Here is a 26,978-nt window from a genome sequence, read left to right as displayed (position 1 = left end):
TTTACAGCATAAAGACACTTGTGAGCGCCAGGTGGAGTTTACAGCATAAAGACACTTGTGAGCGCCAGGTGGAGTTTACAGCATAAAGACACTTGTGAGCGCCAGGTGGAGTTTACAGCATAAAGACACTTGTGAGCGCCAGGTGGAGTTTACAGCATAAAGACACTTGTGAGCGCCAGGTGGAGTTTACAGCATAAAGACACTTGTGAGTGCCAGGCGGAGAGTTTACAGCATAAAGACACTTGTGAGCGCCAGGTGGAGTTTACAGCATAAAGACACTTGTGAGCGCCAGGCGGAGAGTTTACAGCATAAAGACACTTGTGAGCACCAGGTGGAGTTTACAGCATAAAGACACTTGTGAGCGCCAGGTGGAGTTTACAGCATAAAGACACTTGTGAGCGCCAGGTGGAGTTTACAGCATAAAGACACTTGTGAGCGCCAGGTGGAGTTTACAGCATAAAGACACTTGTGAGCGCCAGGCGGAGAGTTTACAGCATAAAGACACTTGTGAGCGCCAGGCGGAGAGTTTACAGCATAAAGACACTTGTGAGCGCCAGGTGGAGTTTACAGCATAAAGACACTTGTGAGCGCCAGGTGGAGTTTACAGCATAAAGACACTTGTGAGCGCCAGGCGGAGAGTTTACAGCATAAAGACACTTGTGAGCGCCAGGCAGAGAGTTTACAGCATAAAGACACTTGTGAGCGCCAGGCGGAGAGTTTACAGCATAAAGACACTTGTGAGCGCCAGGCGGAGAGTTTACAGCATAAAGACACTTGTGAGCGCCAGGTGGAGTTTACAGCATAAAGACACTTGTGAGCGCCAGGCGGAGAGTTTACAGCATAAAGACACTTGTGAGCGCCAGGTGGAGTTTACAGCATAAAGACACTTGTGAGCGCCAGGTGGAGTTTACAGCATAAAGACAATCTACTTCTATACCACCTGTCCCAAATAGAACACCATCAGAAGAACACTATATATATATATATATATATATATATATATATTTATATATAAATATACATATACACACAGCGACACACGTACCCTGTAAAGCCTTGAAACCCTGGAGTGGCACTCTGGAGGAGCCAGTGACAAACTGCAGGAGGCGGGCCCTCCTCTCCTCGTCGTAGGACTCCACAGCTTTCCAGAACCACTTGACGATGTTGCTGTCGGCCGTGCAGTGCTTCAGCCGCGTGTTCGACTTCCAGTCGGAAATGTCGATCTTCCCCAGGCCGCACACGATCAGCTGCAGGAGGAGGGGGAGACATGGACACGCCTTTTCAACTATTCCTTTTGAGAGGGGAGCGCCATCGCATGGTGGGAATCTGGAATTGCATCAGGGTGTATGTTGTGCAAAAGTGAAAGTTGCCGATTTTTTTATCCTGCTGTAGACTGAGCTGGTTTTGAATCCACGACAGCCTGAATAAACGTCCACCTTATCCCACTGAGTCACTTGGACAGCAGAGGCTTATCCCACTGAGTCACTTGGACAGCAGAGGGACACCTTATCCCACTGAGTCACTTGGACAGCAGAGGGAGAGATTGTAAGATAGCAGATGGATAGTAAATGTCTTCTTCTGTCGTGACCAACAGTCCACAACCCAAAGATAATCACTTTACTGTTATCGAAAACTAAAGAAACCAGAAGATATTCACATTTACAAAGCTGGAACGTGAGAATTTTAGTTTTTTTTTTGCTTAAAAATTAGTCTAAACGATTAACTGATTATAGAAATAGTTGCCGATTAATTTTCTGTCAATCGACTAATGGTTGCAGCTCTATAACCAACCAACAGTGGAGCCTGTAAAAGGGGTGGAGTCTGTAAAAGGGGTGGAGTCTGTACCTCCAGCTCCTTCTCGTCGAAGGCTTTGAGCAGGTGCTGTGGGATGACCTCATTGAAGCCTTTCTGCAGGGCCAGAAACTGGGCCTCAATGCCATGCAAGAAACGCCAGTTCACATACAACCTGAGAGGAGAGAGAGGGAGAGGGAGGGAGAGAGAGAGAGAGAGGGAGGGAGAGAGAGAGGGAGAGAGGGAGGGAGGGAGAGAGGGAGGGAGGGAGAGAGAGAGGGAGGGAGGGAGAGAGGGAGGGAGAGAGGGAGGGAGAGAGAGAGAGGGAGGGAGGGAGAGAGAGTGACGCATGTTAAAAGTTGAACAAAGAGAAAGCAGGGTGTGATGAATGGCAGGCTGTGAGTTGATGAAACAATGGATGGTCAATCCAGATTCAGATAGGATTCAGATAGGATCCCTGCAAACATGTTGAACAGATGCTGATGCAACTGCCTGAGCCTCAACGTCAGACTCATCAGTCGTTCTTCCTTCTTCGTCTCGGGTCCGAACCCCCTATATCCACTGCACGCCGGCTAAGTGGCTGCACGCGGTATCCACGTTATCGATCACAATACAACTGTCCTCACCCACGAGACAATGTTGTTATCCAAGATTTGGGTGCCGTGGCCAATGCCCAGCCATTATTCACATGCCGGAGCCGATGCTCAAAATTGTAAACTGCAGTACACCCTCGCAACCACTGAGCACTGAACTGGTACATCCGGCGCTGTGGAGCAATTGAAACCCAAAATGACACAGCCGAAGAAGGCTGTGTTTTAGCTCTAAACTTCGGGGACTAGCATGCGAATAAGGGCTGGGTCACGGGGTGGAAACGGGTAACTTTATAATGGGACCCTATGGATCCAGCCTTGCGTGTCTCACTCAAGCCGGCTGTGCTGTTTACTAAATTCACTTCATTTTAAAAACTGCAACAGTTCACACAACCTTAACACGAATATATTATACATCAAACTCTTAAGCTACTTCTGCTCTCACTCAGAATGTCAAAATATAAGCGATGTGATGTATAGTTTTTGAGATATTAACGTTTGTTTGGCACAACTCATACTAGTTAACTGCTGCAGGGTTCCGCATTTCTGGTTTGTTGTGATGTCACGCTGATTCGTCCTATAGGGGAGAGGGGGACGGGCAGACGTGTTGCCAGGTTCTTATGACAAAACCCTCCCAGTGCCAATAAAACCCAACCCATAAACAGCCCAATGATCAATGGAACTAGTCCAAAACATCAAAGCAATAAGAAAACTCCACAATACAACCCGACAAACTTGATGAACAGCCTTTTAAGACCCGCAGCCTTCATAACATTTCCAAGTAACGTTAGATTGAAAAGCGCAAATCTGGCAACATGAGGAATGCGAGCGGTGTTGACAACTGACAAACTACTGGTAAGATAGTAATTCTGCTCGTTACACTACGTTTATGAGCTTCAAAACTACATTTAGTGTTTTAATTTCACAATCATCTTTATACAGAATGAAAGCCAAGGATTTATTTGAGTAAAAACCCCAACATGCCGTATGTGTGTGTGTGTGTGTGTGTGTGTGTGTAGCCCTTTTCCCACATGCGTACCGGAAAATTACCTGTAAGTCAATATCGGACATTTCCCTGAATTTCCCTTCACACCTTAGCGCGCGCATATGGGAATCTAGTCGTCAAATAGCCGGTATGTTGGGGGACGGGGGGAGGGGGGAGCTTATTTGGGGGGTCGGCAAAACTTCACTCAGTCCTCCGTACTTTGCAGCAGCCTGACACAGGACAGACAAAGCGAGAATGGCAGAGGCTTGCAAGGCAAGCTGCCCAACGCTTGTAGCCTATGTATGTAGAGAAAGCAAATGCATGAAGCGAAATGTGTGGAAGTAGTTTGCTTTGATGTGCGCGAATGATTAGATGATGCACTTTGAAGAAGTTGGGATCCGTGTCTGAGAGAAATAGTTGCTGGTTCGATGTTTATCCGTTCACCTGCGTCGCGTTGAAGCACTTTTTACAGACTGGCTTCGTTTGATGTGTCCGGCTTGCCTTCGGAAATCAGCAAGCTGACATACTGCTCTTATTAGGCTATCACAAGATCATTTCGCCAGTTTGCTTTAATGTGCGCGAATGATTAGATTATGCCCGCTGGAACATTAAGCAACGTGTGTAGGCTACACTTCGCCCATGATTGAAGGACCGCTGTCGCGGAAAATGACTGGACCCGTTTCCACTTGCGTCCCCTTAAGAGCATACCGCTCTTCTGACTGGATCGAAACTGGTGAAATGTCGGGGACGACGGGGTCGCGCTTATACCGGCACGGCGCCTTTCCCACATGCAGGCATTACACCACGTTCCGGTCATTTTGCGGTACAAAGCGCATGTGGGAAAAGGGCTTGTGTGTGTGTGTCTGTACCTGACATACTCCTTCTTGGTGTCCTCTGTGACGGGGACACTCTTGATATGTGTGTGTGTCTGTACCTGACATACTCCTTGGTGTCCTCTGTGACGGGGACACTCTTGATATGTGTGTATCTGTACCTGACATACTCCTTCTTGGTGTCCTCTGTGACGGGGACACTCTTGATATGTGTGTGTGTGTCTGTACCTGACATACTCCTTCTTGGTGTCCTCTGTGACGGGGACACTCTTGATATGTGTGTGTGTGTCTGTACCTGACATACTCCTTCTTGGTGTCCTCTGTGACGGGGACACTCTTGATATGTGTGTGTGTGTCTGTACCTGACATACTCCTTCTTGGTGTCCTCTCTGACGGGGACACTCTTGATATGTGTGTGTGTGTGTCTGTACCTGACATACTCCTTCTTGGTGTCCTCTGACGGGGACACTCTTGATATGTGTGTGTGTGTCTGTACCTGACATACTCCTTCTTGGTGTCCTCTGTGACGGGGACACTCTTGATATGTGTGTGTGTCTGTACCTGACATACTCCTTCTTGGTGTCCTCTGTGACGGGGACACTCTTGATATGTGTGTGTGTCTGTACCTGACATACTCCTTCTTGGTGTCCTCTGTGACGGGGACACTCTTGATATGTGTGTGTGTGTCTGTACCTGACATACTCCTTCTTGGTGTCCTCTGTGACGGGGACACTCTTGATATGTGTGTATCTGTACCTGACATACTCCTTCTTGGTGTCCTCTGTGACGGGGACACTCTTGATATGTGTGTGTCTGTACCTGACATACTCCTTGGTGTCCTCTGTGACGGGGACACTCTTGATATGTGTGTGTGTGCGTGTCTGTACCTGACATACTCCTTCTTGGTGTCCTCTGTGATGGGGACACTCTTGATATGTGTGTGTGTGCGTGTCTGTACCTGACATACTCCTTCTTGGTGTCCTCTGTGACGGGGACGCTTGATATGTGTGTGTGTGTGTGTGTGTGTGCGTGTCTGTACCTGACATACTCCTTCTTGGTGTCCTCTGTGACGGGGACACTTGATATGTGTGTGTGTCTGTACCTGACATACTCCTTCTTGGTGTCCTCTGTAACGGGGACACTCTTGCCGTTGGGTTTGAGCTCATGCTGGATGATTTCTCCATAGGCGTTGTGCTCTACACAGAAGGTGTGGTCCAGGACACCAGTGATGTCATTGTCCCTGTGGGGTGGTGGGGGGGGAGAGAGAGAGGGAGAGAGAGGGAGAGAGAGAGAGAGGGCGAGAGAGAGAGAGAGAGAGAGAGAGACATGAGATGCTAGCTTTCCCTTTTCCTCCATCATCTTTTTTAGGGTGCCATTCTACCAAGAGAGACATGTAATTATGATCGGCATTCACATTTTTTAAATCAGACTTTCACCTGAACCGACAGCAGAGGGCGCCAGGATGACTAGAATAGGTTTGGCTTATGCAAACGGACAGGACAGAATGGCTGTGTGTGTGTGTGTGTGTGTGTGTGTGTGTGTGTGCGTGTGTGTGCGTGCGTGTGTCTCTTACAGGATCCACACCAGGCTGTTGTGGAGGTCTGGGTCCACAGACTCCATGTCGTCCAGGGTGATGGGTTTGCCCAGCAGCTGCTTGTAGAAGGGCAGCGTGAAGCCTCCGTCTATGTAGTGGCCGTGGAACACCGCCATGCCCATGATACGGCCCACAAAATGGAAGTACGACAGGTGCTCCTAAACATTAAAGCGGATATTACACGTGAAAACGCTATCCTGGTAAATTATCGCACATTCACAAGAATTTCATAGAAAAAAAAAAGGGTTTCAATTGGTCTAGATCAGGGGTGGGCAACTATTTTTCATGGGGGGCCACATGAGAAACCCAGATTGTTGCCGGGGGCCGAACAAATATTGTCATGCTGTAACCCATGGATGGGCAACTTTGATGATAGAGAGGGCCACAAAAAATGTCCTCGCTACCAGATTTTGCTGAGGGCTGAACGGCGCGAGCGTGAAACATTTGGGGCATTTGAAGCCAGGTTTAGAGGAATAACTCATTTTAAATTAACAGTTGTGATGTCATTATTCAGTCTTAACCACCAATATTTGATCCTTTTCTCATTCACTCCTATGTCACCACACTCTCCCTGCAGGGCTTGAAATTAACTTTTTTCACCACCTGCCAATATGGCTGCTAGATTTTAAAGTTACCAGCCAATTAGAATTTCCACTAGCCAAAATGTTTTTCTTGAAATAAACCAGAATATGAGTGGGTTAATTTAAGCATAAGTATCAATAAGTGGCCGGGATTCTCAAAGCCTGTGTTGAGGGTCACAGGAACAAAAGTGCACTATTGAAGCTAAATAAATCCTAAACCAACAAGTTAATTATTTACATTTCTACTTCAATGTAGAACAGTCATTTCTTACAGATGAGATTACCGTACTTTTAGCCTTTTAGTCATAAAGATTATTGAAAGATATTCCATATTCCAGACTGAAATGTTATAACAGAAGTAGAGTATTGGCCAGAATGACATTAACATTTGGACACTTATTCAGCGGGTATCTTGTATGTTGAGTTCAGGTGCACTGTATAAAAAAATAAAAATCAATTCCATCGCGGGCCACACAGGCATGCGGCCCGCGGGCCGTAGTTTGCCCATGTGTGGTCTAGATGAATGTCTGTCTGTCTGAGTATCAAGCTAAATGATGGGTACCGGGTTGACAGCAGAGTCGGGGTTAATCTGCAGGGTGTAGATGTCGTCTCTGGAGTACTGGAAGAGGCCGTAGTACGGGTTCAGCATCTCATGGGACAGGAGGTACAGCCACTCCCTAACACACACACACACACACATACATACATACAGATGTTAACACATACGATACCAGTAGTACCTTTAAAGTGATATATATACCTCATTTGAGTACCTCATTTGATACTTTTTCTTTTCATTCTTTTTCAGATGCCACAGGTGTGTAGTATAGCTATACTTTATATTTATATACAGGTGTGTAGTAGGGCTGTTGAAACGAATTTTGATATTCGAATATTATTCGAATTTAATAATTATGAACGAAATTCGATTATTATTATTTTTTAAAAACGAATATAATTATTTTTTTTATATATTTTTTTTATTTATTTTTTTAGAACACTAGAACAGTGACAAGTTCTGACAACATACTTGAAGAAAAGAGTGTTAACTGAAGTTGACTGTTGAAGCTGCTATACTGATGTAAACCTACCTGTAGCTCTTAAAATGTATGTTCATTCATTGTTAACTGAAGTAGACTGTTGAAGCTGCTATACTGAATGTAAACCTGTAGCTCTTAAGTGCAATACGTGACTGATTTTTTTTTGTTCATGGCTCATTGTTGTTTTGGCAAAGTTTACTTATTTGTTTATTGATAAGGAGCTCAAACAAAGGCTGTGTCTTTTTTTATTATCAATTATTTTATTTTAGCATTTCAGACAGCACCAATACATCACTGATGAATATTAACTAAGCTCTGGTTATCTGACCTATTTTCTAATGCAATGAATGTATATGTACATTGTACAAGGAACATGTTTTCTTAAATAAACATCATTGCTGGACTATTTGTGATAAGCCTAATATTATTTTGAATATTCATCCACCGTTCACTTTTCCATCTACATTTGGTAAAATGCTTAGAAAAAGTTTTACTTGGTCAAACCCAAAGATTCAGCTATATTTAGAATCAGAACATAACATAAGAGAAGACAACAATTCACTCAGACCAAATTTTTTTTTTTTTTTTTTTTTTAATTCAATTAAAAATGAATTAAAATATTCGAATATAATTCGAATATTAAAATGTATAAAGCACTGAAATTCGAATTTGATTATAGAGGGAGATTGACAGCCCTAGTGTGTAGTATAGCTATACTTTATATTTATATACAGGTGTGTAGTATAGCTATACTTTATATTTATACACAGGGGTGTAGTATAGCTATACATAATAATATAAGAGGGGAAGAAAGATTTTCTTTTTCTAGAGGGCTTATTTCTTTCTTCCCCTCTCTCTCTGTTATTATGTATATCTACGTTTATATGTATGTATATTTATATATGTGTGTATATGTGTATATATATATATAGTATTCTTACATTGATGTACTCAATTATGCATACCGTATGTATGTTTTGGGATTGCATTTACTTTTTTTGCAGTGAAGTTGACACACTGTACTTTTGTTTCATAGACTCATGTTTATTGGTCTTGATTATGATCCTTGATTGGCTTCAGTGTTTTCACCTGGCTGTGTTTTCTCTCCACCAATTGGATTGAAGCATGTAATGTATAAGAGTGTCCCTCCCACTTCCTGCTTCCATGCTGATGAAGTTCTGTTTGAACGGAACGTTAATAAAGTGACCGGGAGCATCCGAATTCCAGTGTGCAGACCTTATTTTATTTCTATAGTTCCGTTGAGGCCAACGAGTTTTCCTGCTCTTGGTGGATTCACCTGCATAAGTAGATGTGCACACTCTACTTTTCTCTTTGAAGTTACTGTACACACCTCCACATCACCTCCAGCCAACTAAACTGGCTGCACCAAAGCCTACAGACATATAGACAGACAGGCAAACAGATAGATAGACAGGCAAACAGATAGATAGACAGACAAACAGATAGACAAACAGATAGACAGACAGACAAACAGATAGATAGACAGACAAACAGATAGACAGACAGACAAACAGATAGATAGACAGACAAACAGATAGATAGACAGACAAACAGATAGACAGAGACTGAGCGACACACACAGAAAGAGAAAGTGATGAGAAAGCACCTGGCCACCCCTCCATAGTCCAGTCCCTCTTCTCCTCTGAACTTCACCATCAGTCTCTTCCACAGGTCCTTGGGACGCATCTTCATCACCTGACGGTACGACTCCTACAACACAACACACAGCAGGGTCAGTACTATAGACTCCTACAACACAACACAACACACAGCAGGGTCAGTACTATAGACTCCTACAACACAACACAACACACAGCAGGGTCAGTACTATAGACTCCTACAACACAACACAACACACAGCAGGGTCAGTACTATAGACTCCTACAACACAACACACAGCAGGGTCAGTACTATAGACTCCTACAACACAACACACAGCAGGGTCAGTACTATAGACTCCTACAACACAACACAACACACAGGTCAGTACTATAGACTCCTACAACACAACACAACACACAGCAGGGTCAGTACTATAGACTCCTACAACACAACACACAGCAGGGTCAGTACTATAGACTCCTACAACACAACACACAGCAGGGTCAGTACTATAGACTCCTACAACACAACACAACACACAGCAGGGTCAGTACTATAGACTCCTACAACACAACACAACACACAGCAGGGTCAGTACTATAGACTCCTACAACACAACACAACACACAGCAGGGTCAGTACTATAGACTCCTACAACACAACACACAGCAGGGTCAGTACTATAGACTCCTACAACACAACACACAGCAGGGTCAGTACTATAGACTCCTACAACACAACACAACACACAGGTCAGTACTATAGACTCCTACAACACAACACAACACACAGCAGGGTCAGTACTATAGACTCCTACAACACAACACACAGCAGGGTCAGTACTATAGACTCCTACAACACAACACACAGCAGGGTCAGTACTATAGACTCCTACAACACAACACAACACACAGCAGGGTCAGTACTATAGACTCCTACAACACAACACAACACACAGCAGGGTCAGTACTATAGACTCCTACAACACAACACAACACACAGCAGGGTCAGTACTATAGACTCCTACAACACAACACACAGCAGGGTCAGTACTATAGACTCCTACAACACAACACACAGCAGGGTCAGTACTATAGACTCCTACAACACAACACACAGCAGGGTCAGTACTATAGACTCCTACAACACAACACAACACACAGCAGGGTCAGTACTATAGACTCCTACAACACAACACACAGCAGGGTCAGTACTATAGACTCCTACAACACAACACAACACACAGCAGGGTCAGTACTATAGACTCCTACAACACAACACACAGCAGGGTCAGTACTATAGACTCCTACAACACAACACACAGCAGGGTCAGTACTATAGACTCCTACAACACAACACAACACACAGCAGGGTCAGTACTATAGACTCCTACAACACAACACACAGCAGGGTCAGTACTATAGACTCCTACAACACAACACACAGCAGGGTCAGTACTATAGACTCCTACAACACAACACACAGCAGGGTCAGTACTATAGACTCCTACAACACAACACAACACACAGCAGGGTCAGTACTATAGACTCCTACAACACAACACACAGGTCAGTATTATAGGCAGTGTTTCCCCTAGAAAAGTTTCAGGCCTGGAGGGATTTCGAAACGTACCTCAACCGCAACGGTGGGGGCCCTCGCTGGCGACGCTAAACTTTTAGCTAACCTAGTTGCATCTATGTTCGCAATGGCATCCCAAGTATCATCATACTATTATGGGATGCGATGCGAACAGTTGTATTATGGGATGTGCGTTTCGCAGGCAACGACACACGTTGACATGTTTTGGAACAGCGCCGCACGCTGGCACAATGCTCCTAAAAGCAAAATGCTTAATTGTTTTGAATGATTTGGCATCTTCTATTACTGTCAACACTGTCAACACCAGTATTGCTGTATTCTAATAATATGCCATAAAGGTTTATTGAAATTTTGGGGAGAGCAGAAAAAAAATCTAAAAAACAAACAAACAAAAAACATTTTTTTTCTTGCAATTCTTTTTCTGGCCTGGCGGGGGCGCCGTTGGCCTGGCGGGCCCACGAGGCCTGTAGAATGGTAGGGGAAACACTGTATAGGACTTGGACTTGTTTATTTATTTATTTTATCCAACTGGACATTTTTGAGCCATTTATCAGTCATGTAACAGTAACAGTTGACACTTGTCGGGGGCGCACGTACCATTTTAACAACGGGCTCATGAAACTACTTGGAATGACTATATTTGTTTTTCTCATTTTGGAAGTAAATTGTAATCCCTAATATTTCCAAGTATCCCCCCGCAAGCTGCTCAAGTACCACTAGGGGGTGCACGTACCCCTGGTTGCGAATCACAACGTAAGCACCTTCTCTCTCTGAGGAGTCCAGAGAGCCAGAGGCTCAGAGGCTGTGCCACACTCAACCATCTCCTGCCACAGCAACAGCACTGCTGCAACTGTCACAGCATGATGACATAGAGCTGGGCTGCACACAAAGGCACGCACGCACGCGCGCACACACACACACACACACACACACACACACACACACACACACACACATACAGTGGCAAACTGCAGCACTGGTTCCTGTATGAAAACCTCAGGTCGATTCCGCGGCGTCGCTTTTTCACACTTGGCTTGTCACGTCGTGATGGGGATGAGGTCACAGCTGTCACGTCGCGATGGGGATGAGGTCACAGCTGTCACGTCGTGATGGGGATGAGGTCACAGCTGTCATGTCGCGATGGGGATGAGGTCACAGCTGTCACGTCGTGATGGGGGATGAGGTCACAGCTGTCACGTCGTGATGGGGATGAGGTCACAGCTGTCACGTCGTGATGGGGATGAGGTCACAGCTGTCACGTCGTGATGGGGATGAGGTCACAGCTGTCACGTCGCGATGGGGATGAGGTCACAGCTGTCACGTCACGATGGGGATGAGGTCACAGCTGTCACGTCGTGATGGGGATGAGGTCACAGCTGTCACGTCGTGATGGGGATGAGGTCACAGCTGTCACGTCGTGATGGGGATGATGTCACAGCTGTCACGTCGTGATGGGGGATGAGGTCACAGCTGTCACGTCGTGATGGGGATGAGGTCACAGCTGTCACGTCGTGATGGGGATGAGGTCACAGCTGTCACGTCGTGATGGGGGATGAGGTCACAGCTGTCACATCGTGATGGGGATGAGGTCACAGCTGTCATGTCGCGATGGGGATGAGGTCACAGCTGTCACGTCGTGATGGGGGATGAGGTCACAGCTGTCACGTCGTGATGGGGATGAGGTCACAGCTGTCACGTCGTGATGGGGATGAGGTCACAGCTGTCACGTCGTGATGGGGATGAGGTCACAGCTGTCACGTCGCGATGGGGATGAGGTCACAGCTGTCACGTCGCGATGGGGATGAGGTCACAGCTGTCACGTCGTGATGGGGATGAGGTCACAGCTGTCACGTCGTGATGGGGGATGAGGTCACAGCTGTCACGTCGTGATGGGGATGAGGTCACAGCTGTCACGTCGTGATGGGGGATGAGGTCACAGCTGTCACGTCGTGATGGGGATGAGGTCACAGCTGTCACGTCGTGATGGGGATGAGGTCACAGCTGTCACGTCGTGATGGGGATGAGGTCACAGCTGTCACGTCGTGATGGGGATGAGGTCACAGCTGTCACGTCGTGATGGGGATGAGGTCACAGCTGTCACGTCGTGATGGGGATGAGGTCACAGCTGTCACGTCGTGATGGGGATGAGGTCATATTTTTCATTGCTCAACTTGCAGTTATGAAGTTATGTCTGGCCCCGAATACTTGCCACTGCTGCCTTCACTCCCCCCTCTTTAACTGCTGAAATCATCCAGAAAGAATGCCTCGCTTTGGTAGAACAAATGATTTGGAGAGCGAGAGAAAGAGACAGAGGAGGAGGAGGAGAAGAAAAGTTCTGTGGTGCTGGAAGGCCTTTCTGCTCTGCTCTGCTCTTTCCCTGGAAGTCGTAAAGCAGTTCTGAGTATTGGGTTGTGCGCTCGCTGCCCCGGGTCGTGCGCTGCCCCGGGTCGTGCGCTGCCCCGGGTCGTGCGCTCGCTGCCCCGGGTCGTGCGCTCGCTGCCCCGGGTCGTGTGCTGCCCCGGGTCGTGTGCTGCCCCGGGTCGTGCGCTCGCTGCCCCGGGTCGTGCGCTGCCCCGGGTCGTGCGCTGCCCTGGGTCGTGCGCTCGCTGCCCCGGGTCGTGCGCTGCCCCGGGTCGTGTGCTGCCCCGGGTCGTGTGCTGCCCCGGGTCGTGCGCTCGCTGCCCCGGGTCGTGCGCTGCCCCGGGTCGTGCGCTGCCCTGGGTCGTGCGCTCGCTGCCCCGGGTCGTGCGCTGCCCCGGGTCGTGTGCTGCCCCGGGTCGTGCGCTGCCCCGGGTCGTGCGCTCGCTGCCCCGGGTCGTGCGCTCGCTGCCCCGGGTCGTGCGCTGCCCCGGGTCGTGCGCTGCCCCGGGTCGTGCGCTCGCTGCCCTGGGTCGTGTGCTGCCCCGGGTCGTGTGCTGCCCCGGGTCGTGCGCTCGCTGCCCCGGGTCGTGCGCTGCCCTGGGTCGTGCGCTGCCCCGGGTCGTGCGCTCGCTGCCCCGGGTCGTGCGCTGCCCCGGGTCGTGTGCTGCCCCGGGTCGTGCGCTCGCTGCCCCGGGTCGTGCGCTGCCCCGGGTCGTGCGCTCGCTGCCCCGGGTCGTGCGCTCGCTGCCCCGGGTCGTGTGCTGCCCCGGGTCGTGTGCTGCCCCGGGTCGTGTGCTGCCCCGGGTCGTGCGCTCGCTGCCCCGGGTCGTGCGCTGCCCCGGGTCGTGCGCTGCCCTGGGTCGTGCGCTCGCTGCCCCGGGTCGTGCGCTGCCCCGGGTCGTGTGCTGCCCCGGGTCGTGTGCTGCCCCGGGTCGTGCGCTCGCTGCCCCGGGTCGTGCGCTGCCCCGGGTCGTGCGCTGCCCTGGGTCGTGCGCTCGCTGCCCCGGGTCGTGCGCTGCCCCGGGTCGTGTGCTGCCCCGGGTCGTGCGCTGCCCCGGGTCGTGCGCTCGCTGCCCCGGGTCGTGCGCTCGCTGCCCCGGGTCGTGCGCTGCCCCGGGTCGTGCGCTGCCCCGGGTCGTGCGCTCGCTGCCCTGGGTCGTGTGCTGCCCCGGGTCGTGCGCTGCCCCGGGTCGTGCGCTCGCTGCCCCGGGTCGTGCGCTGCCCTGGGTCGTGCGCTGCCCCGGGTCGTGCGCTCGCTGCCCCGGGTCGTGCGCTGCCCCGGGTCGTGTGCTGCCCCGGGTCGTGCGCTGCCCCGGGTCGTGCGCTCGCTGCCCCGGGTCGTGCGCTCGCTGCCCCGGGTCGTGTGCTGCCCCGGGTCGTGTGCTGCCCCGGGTCGTGCGCTCGCTGCCCCGGGCCCTTCTTATGGTGCAGACCGTAAATGGGGCGAGAGAAAGAGGGGGGGGAAAACCACTGAAGTGCACAGATGTGGGTTTGTGAAGCTGCCATTGTTTGCATGGATGTTGTGGAAATTGTGAATTTTTTACACATGATTCTCTGCGTGGGATTTAAAGGCACGACAGTATTTGTACGATGATGTCACGCTGGAGCTAAAACATCTAAAGGTCTATGAAACACACAGCCACAGCTTCCCATGCCACGCTAAACACTACGTCTATGAAACACACAGCCACAGCTTCCCATGCCACGCTAAACACTACGTCTATGAAACACACAGCCACGGCTTCCCATGCCACGCTAAACACTACGTCTATGAAACACACAGCCACGGCTTCCCATGCCACGCTAAACACTACGTCTATGAAACACACAGCCACAGCTTCCCATGCCACGCTAAACACTACGTCTATGAAACACACAGCCACGGCTTCCCATGCCACGCTAAACACTACGTCTATGAAACACACAGCCACGGCTTCCCATGCCACGCTAAACACTACGTCTATGAAACACACAGCCACGGCTTCCCATGCCACGCTAAACACTACGTCTATGAAACACACAGCCACAGCTTCCCATGCCACGCTAAACACTACGTCTATGAAACACACAGCCACGGCTTCCCATGCCACGCTAAACACTACGTCTATGAAACACACAGCCACGGCTTCCCATGCCACGCTAAACACTACGTCTATGAAACACACAGCCACGGCTTCCCATGCCACGCTAAACACTACGTCTATGAAACACACAGCCACGGCTTCCCATGCCACGCTAAACACTACGTCTATGAAACACACAGCCACGGCTTCCCATGCCACGCTAAACACTACGTCTATGAAACACACAGCCACGGCTTCCCATGCCACGCTAAACACTACGTCTATGAAACACACAGCCACAGCTTCCCATGCCACGCTAAACACTACGTCTATGAAACACACAGCCACAGCTTCCCATGCCACGCTAAACACTACGTCTATGAAACACACAGCCACGGCTTCCCATGCCACGCTAAACACTACGTCTATGAAACACACAGCCACGGCTTCCCATGCCACGCTAAACACTACGTCTATGAAACACACAGCCACGGCTTCCCATGCCACGCTAAACACTACGTCTATGAAACACACAGCCACGGCTTCCCATGCCACGCTAAACACTACGTCTATGAAACACACAGCCACGGCTTCCCATGCCACGCTAAACACTCGCATTGCTCTGATATAGCGTCTGCCATCTACACTATGCAACCACAGACACTCGTCTGCCATCGAGACATGCACAGCGAGCCACACAGCCACACAGCCGACAATATAATTTTCTATTGAATCCTTTTATTATTTTATTATTTTATTCTATTATTATTTTAAATTTTTCATTTCAATAATGCACTTTACCATTTTTCTTTAAACGTGATCATGCTGTGGTCTTACTATTTTATTGGTTTTATTATCAAATTGCTTTTATCACCATTTGTTTTAATTTGTAAGCCACTTTTGCACAGTAGCATAGGTCACTTTATCTAGTCTCCCGCCCATTTCTTTGCACATGTCATCTTTTATCCTCAGTGCAATTCTTTATTTTATGGGTCTTTTCCTTTGACGGGTCAGTTTGCAATATAATTCCATGCACTTCATATGTAAGGAGCATTTCTTCACGAAAAAAATGTGTAGACCTTTGTTGTTCCTGTTATGTTATTTTGTCATCTGTGTTGTCTTCTTTTTTATGATGCAGCTGTATGTAGCACTGTTGTCCAAGACAAATTTCCTCTCGGGGACAATAAAGTATATCCTGATCCTGATCCTGATCGCACATTGTAACCACAGAGCAGGAAAAACACAGTCCCAAACCGCGATACAAGCAGAGACTAACCTGTGTCGACCTAGCGTCTTTTCCTCAGGTCTTTTTTCAGTTGTTTCCAATGGGGGGAGAGCGTATGCGGGCGCACACGGACGTCTAGAGAAAGTGCGCTGCACCCAGCGTCTATTTTCACAGCGCTCCGGTGTTTTTGTGCGCCCGACTCCCAGCGCTTCCAGCTGAAAATATTTTTACTTTTCAGAAGGACGCTGGTGTCGGCTGCTCCTTTTCTGGCAACTTAATCATGGAGAAACTATCGCAACAGAGACAGAAAGGCTCAATTGTGGGAGCAGATCGGCTAGACACTTAATATTTCTGGTGAGTGTTGAGCTAAATCACTGTATGTGTGTTGTTTGCTAATGTTAGCTGTCAGCTATCAAGCTACTACCGCACTGAACTAACATTAGTTTCAGACTGCTTCCTTATATATTGTGCGCTGGGCCACTCTGTCATTTAGAAACACGGAAAAGATCCACAGAAACGAAGCAGGAGCCTTCAGACCAAAGAAGCAGCAGGCTGATATAAACGAAGCCTGTTTCCACAACACAGAGAGGGGGCGTGGCTTCTTTCACTGCTTTCAACACAATGTCTCACTAGATATTATAATAGTCTTTTGTGGGCATCTAGTAGTGCTGAATATCACATTTAGTGCCTTTAAGAATTTGACCAACATTCGATTTATGTCCATCGGGCTTACTTCCACACATATTAAAGGATTTGTGCTCAAATTGGGCGCTAAAGTATGTGTGTGTGTGTGTGTGTGTGTGTGTGTGTGTGTGTGTGTGCATGTTTGTTTGCAGCTGCACTTATTTAACATTGTTGTTCAACAGTCCACCAGCTCCTCCCTTTTATGGCGAGCTTAACGCACATCACAAATTGGAGATGAGATTGGCTTGTGCATCTCATAGACGGCCTTCAGCACGTTTTCCCATGGAAGACATGTTCTCCTAAATTGGAACATCTCCCCTCCCTCCCAAAAAAAGCAGCTTCAGGTGCACAAAAAGAAAGGTGACAAAAGAATTGAAAATGTCCGTTCCTGCATTCTCCTGCAGGTAGTAACTCTACTCCTTTTGCAATTTTCTCGGTAGCGTGAATTTATTCCCCGTTTGTTTTGTTTTGTTACCTCGAAGATCTCCTCGCGGCAGACCTCGATGCGGCAGTGTCCAGCCTGGGGCTGCTGCTGCGACAGCTCCTGGCGTAGGATCTTCAGCTTCTGGACCAGGTCTCTCTTGTACTTGGGCACGGTCAGGCACTCCGCCTCCTCGGGCAACTGGGCCGGGGACAACGCCTGCTGGGGCACGCCGGGGACCACCTGCTCCTTCAGCTGACTGGGACGACTGCAAGGGTGGGGGGGGGGGGGGGGGGGGGGCAGAGAGCGGGGGATGGGGGAGAAATGGTTAATTGTTTGAAATAGACTAGAAAGTTAGAAAGGTTAGAAAGCCATGCGACCACAACCATACACCTGTATACAATTGTGGAGGAATTGACACAAGTCAAGGAGACTGATTTCCATTGTGGTCCTCATTTGTAAAAGCAATCGTGGAGAAAGAAAAGGCTAAGACTAGCATGTGAAACAAAGGCTAAGACTAGCATGTGAAAGAAAAGGCTAAGACTAGCATGTGAAACAAAGGCTAAGACTAGCATGTGAAAGAAAAGGCTAAGACTAGCATGTGAAAGAAAAGGCTAAGACTAGCATGTGAAAGAAAAGGCTAAGACTAGCATGTGAAAGAAAAGGCTAAGACTAGCATGTGAAAGAAAAGGCTAAGACTAGCATGTGAAAGAAAAGGCTAAGACTAGCATGTGAAAGAAAAGGCTAAGACTAGCATGTGAAAGAAAAAACTAAGTATCTGTGCGTGACGTTTTTTTCTCGGATGACGGATTAAAAAAACGCAGTGAACAATTCTGACTGTGTGCAAAGACCTTAAGACTAGCATGTGAAAGAAAGGCTAAGACTAGCATGTGAAAGAAAGAGTAAGGATGAGGAAAAGATGCCTAAAAACAAAATGGAACAAGTTACTCTTGGCCGGGAAGCTCAAGAACCATATAATAAAGCGTAATTTCAGCATACTATCCCCCCCCCCCCGCCGGGTAATTAAAGATAAGTTTCGACATAGTTCGCCGTCTCTGGTTTGACTGCAAATATAGAAAATACAAGCGCAGCAAAGCCGAAAATCTGAACAGAACGGTTCCTTTTGCTCTGACAGCTTGGGTGAAATACGACGATCAGGGAGAAACACAAACTTTCAGAGGCAATAGGAGAGCCAGAGGACTTTGTTATTGTTATTCCAAGGTGGGCAGTCGAGACGTGAAGGAGTGAACATTTGCCAGAGCGCCTGAACCTGCTCTCCTGCACCTGAACCTGCTCTCCTGCACCTGAACCTGCTCTCCTGCACCTGCTCTCCTGCACCTGAACCTGCTCTCCCGCACCTGAACCTGCACAGAGCGCGCTCTCCTGCACCTGAACCTGCTCTCCTGCACCTGAACCTGCTCTCCTGCACCTGAACCTGCTCTCCTGCACCTGAACCTGCACAGAGCGCACTCTCCTGCACCTGAACCTGCTCTCCTGCACCTGAACCTGCTCTCCTGAACCTGAACCTGCTCTCCTGCACCTGAACCTGCTCTCCTGCACCTGAACCTGCACAGAGCGCGCTCTCCTGCACCTGAACCTGCTCTCCTGCACCTGAACCTGCACTCCTGCACCTGAACCTGCTCTCCTGCACCTGAACCTGCTCTCCTGCACCTGAACCTGCTCTCCTGCACCTGAACCTGCTCTCCTGCACCTGAACCTGCACAGAGCGGGCTCTCCTGCACCTGAACCTGCTCTCCTGCACCTGAACCTGAACAGAGCGGGCTCTCCTGCACCTGAACCTGCACAGAGCGGACTCTCCTGCACCTGAACCTGCTCTCCTGCACCTGAACCTGCACAGTCACCATATTCCCCCGCTGTCCTGGGTGAGAGAGTACATGCACGACAGAGTGAAACCAGTCTGTGTGAGAGAGAGAGAGGGCGTACGTGCTTCCCCTCCACGGCAGCTGGCACAGGTGAGCTTGTAGCGAGTGGTGAGAGTGGGTGCCGTGGTGTTAAAGCCACCCTGGTCCAGACACTCAAAAGGCCCTTTATGAGCTGGTCTGCTGCCCCGCCAACCCCACCCCCCCACCTTTACACCGCCGCTGACTCTACAGAATGTGGCAACACACTACAAGCGTGTGCACACGTGTGTAAACAGTTATTTATTGAGCTAGTAGGAGTGCATTTGCCAGTGAACTTGTGACCTTGTATTCCTCGCCTGCTTCTCACCTGCAGGGCCCCCGTAGCCACAAGCTGCTACCTGCTCCTAGCCATCTACAGCAAGCTGCTACCTGCTCCTAGCCGTCTACAGTAAGCTGCTACCTGCTCCTAGCCGTCTACAGTAAGCTGCTACCTGCTCCTAGCCGTCTACAGCAAGCTGCTACCTGCTCCTAGCCGTCTACAGCAAGCTGCTACCTGCTCCTAGCCATCTACAGCAAGCTGCTACCTGCTCCTAGCCGTCTACAGTAAGGTGCTACCTGCTCCTAGCCGTCTACAGTAAGCTGCTACCTGCTCCTAGCCGTCTACAGCAAATCTACTGCTCCCGCTAAGGCAGAAAGACTGCAGCGATGTGGAGGGACGGGACAGTTCACATTGACCATGCAGAGAGCTGCCAACTCATTTGAGGATGATATATTTAGAGCCAGTTTGACACAAGGCCAGGCCTAGAATAAAACACGTGTGATGTGGTCAGCATGGAATCCTTCTTTTCCTATGGATTTAGGCTTTTTACTAGCCTGTCCTCAGCCCTGTAATGCACCACTTACAGACACAACATTTACACTGCTATATATACCATTTAGGCGCCTGAGATTTGGAAAGTACAGCAGAAAATGTAGACTAGTGCATAATGTATATGTGCTGTAATGCCAACCTAATAATTCATATTTACATTTATCCCTTGCAAGTTAAATATACGCCACACCCCTAATCCGCCAAATATAAACCCCATTTCCTAGAACATCGATGCAAATGTTGATATAACTGTCATGAAGATTTATGCCTTGGTTGGGAAAATACCTGCTGATGGCCACCGGGGCTAAAAATACCTTCAGCAAACACTGATGTCATCTGTGATATGTATATTATGTGGTGATGTGAGTGGGCAAGCTAAGTGTGTGAGAGACAGAGAGGCAGACCACAGTGATGCTGCTGTGTCTGACTGTCTGACAGCTCCAGACCTCCTACAGTCTGAGGCTGTGTCTGACTGTGACAGCTCCAGACCTCTGACAGTCTGAGGCTGTGTCTGACTGTCTGACAGCTCCAGACCTCTGACAGTCTGAGGCTGTCTGACTGTCTCACAGCTCCAGACCTCTGACAGTCTGAGGCTGTGTCTGACTGTCTGACAGCTCCAGACCTCTGACAGTCTGAGGCTGTGTCTGACTGTCTCACAGCTTCAGACCTCCTACAGTCTGAGGCTGTGTCTGACTGTCTGACAGCTCCAGACCTCTGACAGTCTGAGGCTGTCTGACAGCTCCAGACCTCCTACAGTCTGAGGCTGTGTCTGACTGTCTCACAGCTCCAGACCTCCTACAGTCTGAGGCTGTGTCTGACTGTCTGACAGCTCCAGACCTCCTACAGTCTGAGGCTGTGTCTGACTGTCTGACAGCTCCAGACCTCTGACAGTCTGAGGCTGTGTCTGACTGTCTGACAGCTCCAGACCTCTGACAGTCTGAGGCTGTCTGACTGTCTGACAGCTCCAGACCTCCTACAGTCTGAGGCTGTGTCTGACTGTGACAGCTCCAGACCTCTGACAGTCTGAGGCTGTGTCTGACTGTCTCACAGCTCCAGACCTCCAACAGTCTGAGGCTGTCTGACTGTCTGACAGCTCCAGACCTCCAACAGTCTGAGGCTGTCTGACTGTCTCACAGCTCCAGACCTCCAACAGTCTGAGGCTGTGTCTGACTGGCGGAAAACTAAACTTCACATCGATTATGACATCTATAAAAATAGTCTTCACTCCTACAACCAGGAACTAAAAAATTCCAGAAAATTCTTCTTCTCCGACATTATCAGCAAAAACACCAATGACGCTCGCACTCTTTTTGCCACTGTTGACAGGCTGACAAACCCCCCCCCCACAAATTGCCCCTGATCTTCTATCCAATGTCAAATGCAATGAATTTGCGACCTTCTTTAGGGATAAAATTATAAATATCAGACTAACTATTTCCACATCAAGAACAAATGTGGCTCCGCCGCACCCACAGAATAGGTGCTTAATTAACATGACTCAGTTCAATGTCATTGACCACAAGAAACTAGAAGAAACGATACGAGGCCTTAAATCCTCATCGTGTTGCCTAGACACCCTGCCAACAAGCTTTCTAAAAAATGTCTACAGTTGCCTGGCGACCGACATACTGAAGATAATTAATACCTCTCTTCTTACAGGCATTTTTCCAAAATCTCTAAAAACTGCAGTTGTTAAGCCCTTGCTAAAGAAGCGTAGCCTCGACCCCTCTATAATCAGCAATTACAGACCAATATCAAATCTTCCCTTTATTAGCAAAATACTCGAAAAAACTGTCTACCAACAACTCAATACCTTTCTATCCTCCAATGATCTCCTAGATCCCTTCCAATCAGGCTTCCGACCCCATCATAGCACCGAAACTGCGCTTATCAGAGTTATAAATGACATCCGAATGAACACTGATTCAGGTAAAATCTCAATCTTAATGTTACTAGACCTCAGCGCTGCCTTTGATACGGTTGACCACGAAATTCTATTGGACAGACTGGAAAACTGGGTCGGGCTTTCCGGCACGGTCCTAGAGTGGTTCAGATCTTATCTGCAAGACAGGAACTACTTTGTCTCCATTGGCAACTACACATCTGAACAAACCAAAATGACATGTGGGGTACCCCAAGGATCAATTTTAGGTCCTGTCCTGTTTAACCTTTATATGCTCTCTCTGGGCCTAATTATGCAAAAAAACAAAATAGCTTATCATAGCTATGCAGATGACACCCAACTCTACATAGCCCTCTCATCGGATGACTATGCCCCCATAGAGACACTGTGTCAGTGCCTTGCGCAAATTAATGATTGGATGTGCCAGAATTTTCTCCAACTTAATAAAGACAAAACAGAGATAATTGTCTTCGGCAAAAAAGAAGATAGGCTCAAAGTTACTGCTCACCTCGAATCCCTATCTTTGAAGCCTAAGGACCAGGTAAAAAATCTTGGCATTATTATTGACTCTGATCTAAATTTCAACTCCCACATCAAGCTTATAAGAAAATCTGCCTTCTATCATCTAAAAAATATAGCAAGGATTAGAGGCTACATGTCCAAACAAGATCTTGAAAAACTAATTCATGCTTTCATTTCTAGCAGGCTAGACTACTGCAACAGTCTTTTCAATGGTCTTCCCAAAAAAGCTATTAAACAACTACAGCTCATTCAGAATGCGGCTGCTAGAGTTCTAACAAGAACCAAGAAAGCTGAACACATTACACCAGTTCTCAAATCCCTGCATTGGCTGCCAGTAAATCTTAGAATAGACTTTAAAATTCTGCTAATAGTTTACAAATCTCTCAACGGGTCAGGCCCACACTACATCTCTGAAATGCTTCTACACTATGAACCATCCAGATCCCTGAGATCGTCAGGCACTGGTCTACTAATTGTCCCGAGGACCAAATCAAAACATGGTGAAGCCGCGTTCTCCCACTATGCCTCTCATAACTGGAACAAACTCCCTGAACACATTAGATCTGCCCCTACTCTGCCTATTTTTAAATCCAAGCTAAAGACCTTTATGTTTACTCTTGCTTTTAACTGCTACTAAACTACTGCCTCTCTCGGCCTGTAATTTAAAAAAAAAAAGATTCCTGTACATTTCCAACAAATGGACTGTACATGTAATAATAATACTGAAGAGTGCCTTGTAACTTATTTAAAACAGAAATAATGTTTCATGTTTGTTAATTTGAGTATATATTTTAACTAAAACTGTCGGCTGTGTTTTTTATGTGTGTTTTTTTATATGTGCATTGCTTTGCTGCTTGTTTTTTCGATTATTTTTTTGTAAAGCACCTTGAATTGCCTTGTGTATGAAAGGTGCTATATAAATAAAATTTGACTTGACTTGACTTGACTGTCTCACAGCTCCAGACCTCTGACAGTCTGAGGCTGTGTCTGACTGTCTGACAGCTCCAGACCTCCAACAGTCTGAGGCTGTGTCTGACTGTCTGACAGCTCCAGACCTCCAACAGTCTGAGGCTGTGTCTGACTGTCTGACAGCTCCAGACCTCCAACAGTCTGAGGCTGTGTCTGACTGTCTCACAGCTCCAGACCTCTGACAGTCTGAGGCTGTGTCTGACTGTCTGACAGCTCCAGACCTCCAACAGTCTGAGGCTGTGTCTGACTGTCTGACAGCTTCAGACCTCTGACAGTCTGAGGCTGTGTCTGACTGTCTGACAGCTCCAGACCTCCAACAGTCTGAGGCTGTGTCTGACTGTCTGACAGCTTCAGACCTCCAACAGTCTGAGGCTGTGTCTGACTGTGACAGCTCCAGACCTCCTACAGTCTGAGGCTGTCTGACTGTCTGACAGCTCCAGACCTCCTACAGTCTGAGACTGTGTCTGACTGTCTCACAGCTCCAGACCTCTGACAGTCTGAGGCTGTGTCTGACTGTCTGACAGCTCCAGACCTCCAACAGTCTGAGGCTGTGTCTGACTGTCTGACAGCTTCAGACCTCCAACAGTCTGAGGCTGTGTCTGACTGTGACAGCTCCAGACCTCCTACAGTCTGAGGCTGTGTCTGACTGTGACAGCTCCAGACCTCCTACAGTCTGAGGCTGTGTCTGACTGTGACAGCTCCAGACCTCCTACAGTCTGATGCTGTGTCTGACTGTCTCACAGCTCCAGACCTCTGACAGTCTGAGACTGTGTCTGACTGTGACAGCTCCAGACCTCCTACAGTCTGAGGCTGTGTCTGACTGTGACAGCTCCAGACCTCCTACAGTCTGAGGCTGTGTCTGACTGTGACAGCTCCAGACCTCCTACAGTCTGAGGCTGTGTCTGACTGTCTGACAGCTTCAGACCTCCTACAGTCTGAGGCTGTGTCTGACTGTCTCACAGCTCCAGACCTCCAACAGTCTGAGACTGTGTCTGACTGTCTCACAGCTCCAGACCTCCTACAGTCTGAGGCTGTGTCTGACTGTCTGACAGCTCCAGACCTCTGACAGTCTCAGTCTCAGTGAAGCAGGTTGGTCCATTACACCGCACACTGTTCGCTAACCCTGTGGCGGTGTCACACAAGTCACAACCACATGCACTCAGCAAAGAGGAGGAATATACACACCGCTAATTCTTTTTTTTATATATATTTCTTTCCCCCAAAAAATTTTCTATCAAATTTGTTATCCCCCATTAGTGCCAATTTTAATTTATTTATCCTGGTTTGCTGCTCGACCCTCTTCCGATCTGGGGAGAGCAGAAACTGGCTCCATGCTTCCTCCGAGACATGGGCAGTTAGCCAGCCGCTTCTTTTCACCTGACAGGGGAAGCTTCACCGGTAGGACATAGCACGTGGGAGGATCGCGCTATTCCAACCAGTTCCCCTCCCTCTGAACAGGCGCCCGAATGACCAGGATATTGCATGTTTTGGTGAAGGGTTCCTATATGAAGGAAACCCCCAGGGGGCACGGGGAGAACATGCAAGGCCCTTTTTGACGACCCCAACCGGGCGGTGGGCACTCAAGGACATGCGGACGCTGGGCACGCACTCCTTCAGCGCTCACAGCATCCCAGGTGAGAATTGAACCCAGGACCTTCTAGCTGTGAGGCGACAGCGCTACCTCTACGCCACCGTGCCCCCCCGACACTCTGTGCTGACACAAAAACATATCTTGTTTTCAAGCACCAGCTTTGCTCTCTGAGCAATAAGCCGCTGTAACTAGTGCTCTCTCACTGACACGTACTGAATGCAGCTTCTCTGGGTGTCCTCCAAAGGCATTGTGGGAAATTGTGGGAAAAACAAAACATTGGTCTTTTTGGAAGGAAAAGAGGTTGCCGGCACTACTTTCCAAACATGGCCGCCAACCTCTTTTCCTTCCAAAAAGACAGATTATGTGCATTTTGGATGAACATTTATCGTGTGGCGAGTACCTGAAGCACAACATGTATTTTGGCGCCGTGAGATGTGTGTTTTGGCAGATTTTTAACAGCTGTACCATTAGCCTCCATTCTATGGCGATAATTACTAACTTCACGACATGTAAGGCATGGTGTATCTTGGTTATGTTGGGGGGATGTGGCAAATGAGCTAAACTTCCAAAAAAGTGGTGTATCCCTTTAAACAGAAATGGGCCAAATAAAGTACAGGTCCTTATCGTCACGATATAGTAATTATATTTGCGATTTTAACAGTATTGTTGCACCCTGCTCATCAAATGATGTGACAAGCAGTGTGTCTACAGGCTATTTGAAGCTGACTTGTTTTCAGTAATCGGCGCATATCAGGAAAGCCTGCAGCAGAGGTTGTTGCTTGGGAAAACTTTAAGGTTCCAAAACGTAGTCTGGATCCTGGAATGGCTCAAATCTCTCCTAATAAGGAGTCCGACAAGCAGCTAATGATGCTAACTGACTGGATAACATAGCTGAGCTTTAACTCACAACCAGAGGCTGTTCTGACACATATGGAGACTATTTGACCAAATGACCAGATGTTGATTTCCCAAACACATCTCTCGTGCCAGCCGCTGTTAAGAGGCTTAGGCTGAGAATCTGCATTAAAAAACAAAGGGCGGATTTGCACATTTTTAGGCATCAAATTAAATCTCTCTCTCCATCTTCACCAACTTGTGGGCTAAGTGTCCAACAACAACAACAACAACAACACAAACACAAACACAAATCCAAGCTAAAAATCTAAGTATTTAAACCGGTCAAGTCCAAAGAGACACCCAGCGCGCATCAGCCAAGCTTGGAACAGAAGAGGAGTCCTGGTGCTCAACAGCGAGGAACATATATAGAAAAAGGTTTTACCTTCTTACTTTTTACCAAAGTAAGAAGACTGGAGCACTCTTAGTCTGCACGTTCTTTTTATTTAAAAAATAACTGACTGACGTTTCGACAGGTGAACTGTCTTCCTCAGAGTCAAAGGACTCTGACTCTGAGGAAGACAGTTCACCTGTGGAAACGTCAGTCAGCCCCTAAATAAAAAGAACGTGCAGACTAAGAGTGCTCCAGTCTTCTTACTTTGGGTACATGCCCAGGTAAAACCTTTTTCTATTTAAACCTGTCATCAGACCCTCGTCTCTGGTTTGACTCTGAGGAAAACACCTTTGTGTTTGACTCTGAGGAAGACACCTTTGTGTTGAAACTGAGGAAAACACCTTTGTGTTTGACTCTGAGGAAGACACCTTTGTGTTGAAACTGAGGAAAACACCTTTGTGTTGAAACTGAGGAAAACACCTTTGTGTTGAAACTGAGGAAAACACCTTTGTGTTGAAACGTCAGTAGTTTGCAGTTTGCATCACAATAAATTGCGACCGTGTTCTCCAGAATTCATCCTTCATCTGTGATCACTCAGGCCCTTTTCTGAGAGCCACCGGTTCTGCAAGGTTCTGCAAGGTT

General features: G+C 48.1%; 1 protein-coding gene across 2 annotated transcripts in view; it reads right to left on the bottom strand.

Moving 5' to 3' along the window:
- Nucleotides 1-26,978, bottom strand: part of LOC310794216 (E3 ubiquitin-protein ligase SMURF2) — a 104,424-nt gene that overhangs the window by 5,945 nt on the left and 71,501 nt on the right. For both annotated transcript variants that reach the window (XM_083656165.1, XM_083656166.1), the window contains exons 12-18: nt 17,445-17,658; nt 9,042-9,145; nt 6,937-7,051; nt 5,773-5,951; nt 5,302-5,439; nt 1,846-1,966; nt 1,046-1,247 (exon numbers count right to left, since the gene is read on the bottom strand). In XM_083656165.1, coding sequence (XP_083512291.1) covers nt 1,046-1,247; nt 1,846-1,966; nt 5,302-5,439; nt 5,773-5,951; nt 6,937-7,051; nt 9,042-9,145; nt 17,445-17,658 — 1,073 coding nt within the window. The remainder of the gene's footprint in view (nt 1-1,045; nt 1,248-1,845; nt 1,967-5,301; nt 5,440-5,772; nt 5,952-6,936; nt 7,052-9,041; nt 9,146-17,444; nt 17,659-26,978) is intronic.

The sequence above is a fragment of the Poromitra crassiceps genome (assembly GCF_964638095.1).
Source record: "Poromitra crassiceps genome assembly, chromosome: 19".
Classification (NCBI taxonomy): Eukaryota; Metazoa; Chordata; class Actinopteri; order Beryciformes; family Melamphaidae; genus Poromitra; species Poromitra crassiceps.
Note: the sequence above shows the minus strand (reverse complement) of the source record. Positions and strands in the feature narration are given on the sequence as shown.